This window comes from Phaethon lepturus, unplaced genomic scaffold, assembly GCF_000687285.1.
Source record: "Phaethon lepturus isolate BGI_N335 unplaced genomic scaffold, ASM68728v1 scaffold16628, whole genome shotgun sequence".
Taxonomy (NCBI): domain Eukaryota; kingdom Metazoa; phylum Chordata; class Aves; order Phaethontiformes; family Phaethontidae; genus Phaethon; species Phaethon lepturus.
In genome coordinates, this window is record NW_010555664.1 from 51747 (window position 1) to 55182 (window position 3436).

The window sequence follows — 3436 nt, forward strand, 5'->3', positions numbered from 1 at the left end:
GAATAGTCTGATCTTTTGCCCTTTTTTTTCTTCAGTTTTTTTTGGTGGCATTTTTAAACCTTCCATAAATGTTAATGTTCAGCAAACCTCAAAATTCATTCCCTCAATTACCAGGTATCAGAACCATGACAACTCTTTAAAGGCTGCAGAAGACATTTTAATTAAATTTTGCCCTTTATGTTAGTGTTGGTTTCTCTGAGAAATAATTGATCCCTTTGAAAATAAATTTCTAAACTTGCTAACTCTTGCCTTTGACTTTTTTCCTCCTCCAGAACTACTATCTCCTGGTGTGAAAAGTAAAATTTTTAAAGGCCAAAGAACCTACCGGCTCTTTGCAGGTATTTTATCTATATGCCTCTAGTCCCTGTATTGCAAATACAAATTCTGCACATAGAATTGTAGAAACACTGGGGTTCCTGGATTATATAAAATATTTTATTTTAAATTACACTGAAGTAGCTTGTGTGCATCAAATTCTTGTATTTAGTGGGTTTTCTTGCATATGTGCATATACACATATATTGTTATATCTGTATTTATATATCTCACTGACCCAGCTTCGTGCAAAAACAGAGTTCTGTAACAGATCCACACTGAAAAATATCAGCAGAAGCTGAAATACAGCTGTAATTATAATTATGCCTAAAATTCACCGCATACTCTCAGAATAATGTTTCCAGTGTCTTTTGAAATGGCTGTTTGAATGCTGGCCGTGCATCCCTTTGAACCCTGAGGATGAGTATTCCTGGCAGGGTATGAATAGCATATTGTAGGTGGAAAAGCTTAACTTGGAGATGATTTTTGTGTGAGGAAATGATGTTTTTAAGAGCGTCTGTGATGTATACGGAATATCTAAATTGGTAGGTACGATTGGAAGCTCATGTAAGATTTCAGAAGCAGCATTTTAATATTGAACAAAACAGTCTCTGGACAGTAATGAATCTCCTGAAGTTTAAAACTCCTACACAGTTTATGATTTGCACCTGCTTATTTGTTTTGGCATCAGGACACCATAGTAAACTGGAGAACTGGAGGTCTGAACTTCTGTATCACCAAATCTGTGCCAGTACTGGTGGCCTTACGTGACTTGGTGGTTTGGATCCAGTTTTGTGACCGCTGAGGTTACAGAAGGAAATAACATACCTGTCTCTTGTGGAAGTTCAGGACTGTTTCTGGCAGTGTAATTTTTTTTATTGATAGTGGTTTTCGTGGGACAAGTTTAGACAGCATGTTAAGGTGGCTTGAAGAAAATGTGTTACCACTGTAATTTTTTTTCTAACTCCACCTATGGAAAGGTACAATACTTCAGTCTTCTGTCAGTCTAGGACTTCTCATCCACAGAAATTGAGCTCGTTAAATAAATTTTGAATTATTAAAACAACCGTTTGAAGAAATAAGTTTCAGATACCATCCAGAATTTGCCTAATTATCTAACAATAAATTTTAGAACACCAATAATTCAAGTTTAAGCGACTGTAAAAAACCTTATTTCCTAAATTCTCCCAAAAGTATAGATGCAGTATATTCTTCCTTTTTGCTTTGCTTAAGTCATTATCCTAAAATGTTTATTTTCATAGAAGTGTGATGAAAATCTGAGTAAGCTTGAAGTGTGACCGTAGTCTGCAAGAGCGTAAACAATTTCATCATTATATACTTCTGCTCTTGTGTCAAATATAGCAATTCTTTCAGGTTTTTCTTTGTTCTTGTTAAGTATATGGTTAGGGCTCACCTGTTCCTAGAAGAAGTTAAATGCAATTTCTTATATCCATCCTTAGAATAACATTCATAAAAGATCTCTTCCACTTGGAGGCAGTTGTCACACCTAGCACTGAGCGCTCAGCATTATTAAGCTTTGTGTTCGGTTTCTGGAAGGGGAGCTGAGATGTCTTTTCTGCAGAACACTTCTGACAACGGAGATAACTGAGGAAGGAAGCCAGTTTGATTCTCTCTGGGAAGCAGTAGTATTAGTAGTTAATCAGAGGTGTTCCGTTCACAGTTTTGTTGAGGTTACCAAGAACTAATACATGGGAAACTTGTGGGTACTTCAGAAATGGTCAGAGGCGGAATAACTGGCTTACATTTGTAATCAATGCAGTTTGAAAAGTCTTGGCTAATTTTTTTTTCTTTCATAGACTACCACATAGTTTTACCTGATTTTTTTGTTTGTTTGTTTGTTTGGGATTTTTTTTTTTTACAAATAGTTTCAATAAAATACTGTTGTTGTCAGCAGACAGAGCAAATGCATAGCTTAGTGAGATATTCTAAGTGTAGCAATACCTGTTGGAAGCTCTGAACGGTGTGCTGCACTGTTGCAGATGGCCTTTGTGAGGCAAGTCCTCTAGGAAGTTACAAAAAGCAAATTGCTTTTGATTCTTGATTTACTTATATCTCCTTTTAGAATCATGAGATTTGGTATGCTGGAGAAACATCGCTAATATTACAGAGTATCAAATACAAGCAAGCAAGCACTAAACACTTAAAGATTCTTGCTTAATCCAGATCATACCGTCTGCATAACCATGAGTACGCTATGAAGAAAGCAATGCATGACGTTTTTTCTTTATTTACTTTTTCAGTAGTTTAGCTACGTGTAGTGTATATGTGCATCATGAATTTCTTTTTGCAGTTGTCTATCATCATGGAAACAGCGCAACTGGTGGCCATTACACTACGGACGTCTTCCAAATAGGTCTTAACGGCTGGTTACGCATTGATGACCAGGCAGTCAAAGTGATAAATCAGTACCAGGTGGTGAAGCCGTCTGCAGAACGCACAGCCTACCTCCTGTACTACCGCCGAGTTGACCTGCTGTGAAAGTTTTCCCTTTTACGCTGTGTGTGCAAGATACCTGCTTTGTAGAACGCCATCTATCACTAACTTTTTTCTCCTGTAAATGCTCTTTTGAGTGAATCTTTTTTCTTTTTTTCTTTTTTCTTTTTTCTTTTTTTTTTCCCTTGCAACTATGGGATAGAGTGATAAAGGAAACTACGTTGGGTTTGTGCACAACATAGTTTGTGTTGACTTTAGACTTTGCAGAATGAAGTCACTTGATTGAAAGACTCAGTCTCATGAATCACAAAAATATAAAAAAAAAAAAATTAATCTGAGTTAATGCTGAATCCTAAGATAATAAAAGGGGATTTGCATTTGATTCCCACTTTCTAATTGCGTAGTAGAAGAAAACCCTGCACCAGCAACAGAACTTGTAGATTTCTGTGAAAATGTTTTATCTTTACTTAAGTAAAAATAAAAAAATAAAAAAAAATAAAAAGCGCTCTCTGCTTCCCCGATAGTTTTTGATAAGTAGTAAAATATGAGCCGATGTGTATGAGATGGAGATGGTCCTATGTGCTTCAAAAAATGTACAAACGTACAAAATGCAGAGTTGCTGGTTCCTAATAGGAAGACACATTTTAATAATTGTGCGATGAGAAAC

The 3436-nt window shown here is 36.1% G+C and overlaps 1 protein-coding gene across 1 annotated transcript in view; it reads left to right on the forward strand.

Annotated features, from left to right (window-relative positions):
* USP10 (ubiquitin specific peptidase 10) overlaps nucleotides 1-3084 on the forward strand; it is a gene marked incomplete at its 5' end in the record, with an annotated part of 33951 nt that extends 30867 nt beyond the window's left edge. The window contains 2 exons of the mRNA XM_010292249.1: nucleotides 273-338; nucleotides 2627-3084. Of these exons, the coding sequence (XP_010290551.1) occupies nucleotides 273-338; nucleotides 2627-2814 (254 nt within the window). The remainder of the gene's footprint in view (nucleotides 1-272; nucleotides 339-2626) is intronic.
* Nucleotides 3085-3436: the final 352 nt, after the last annotated feature.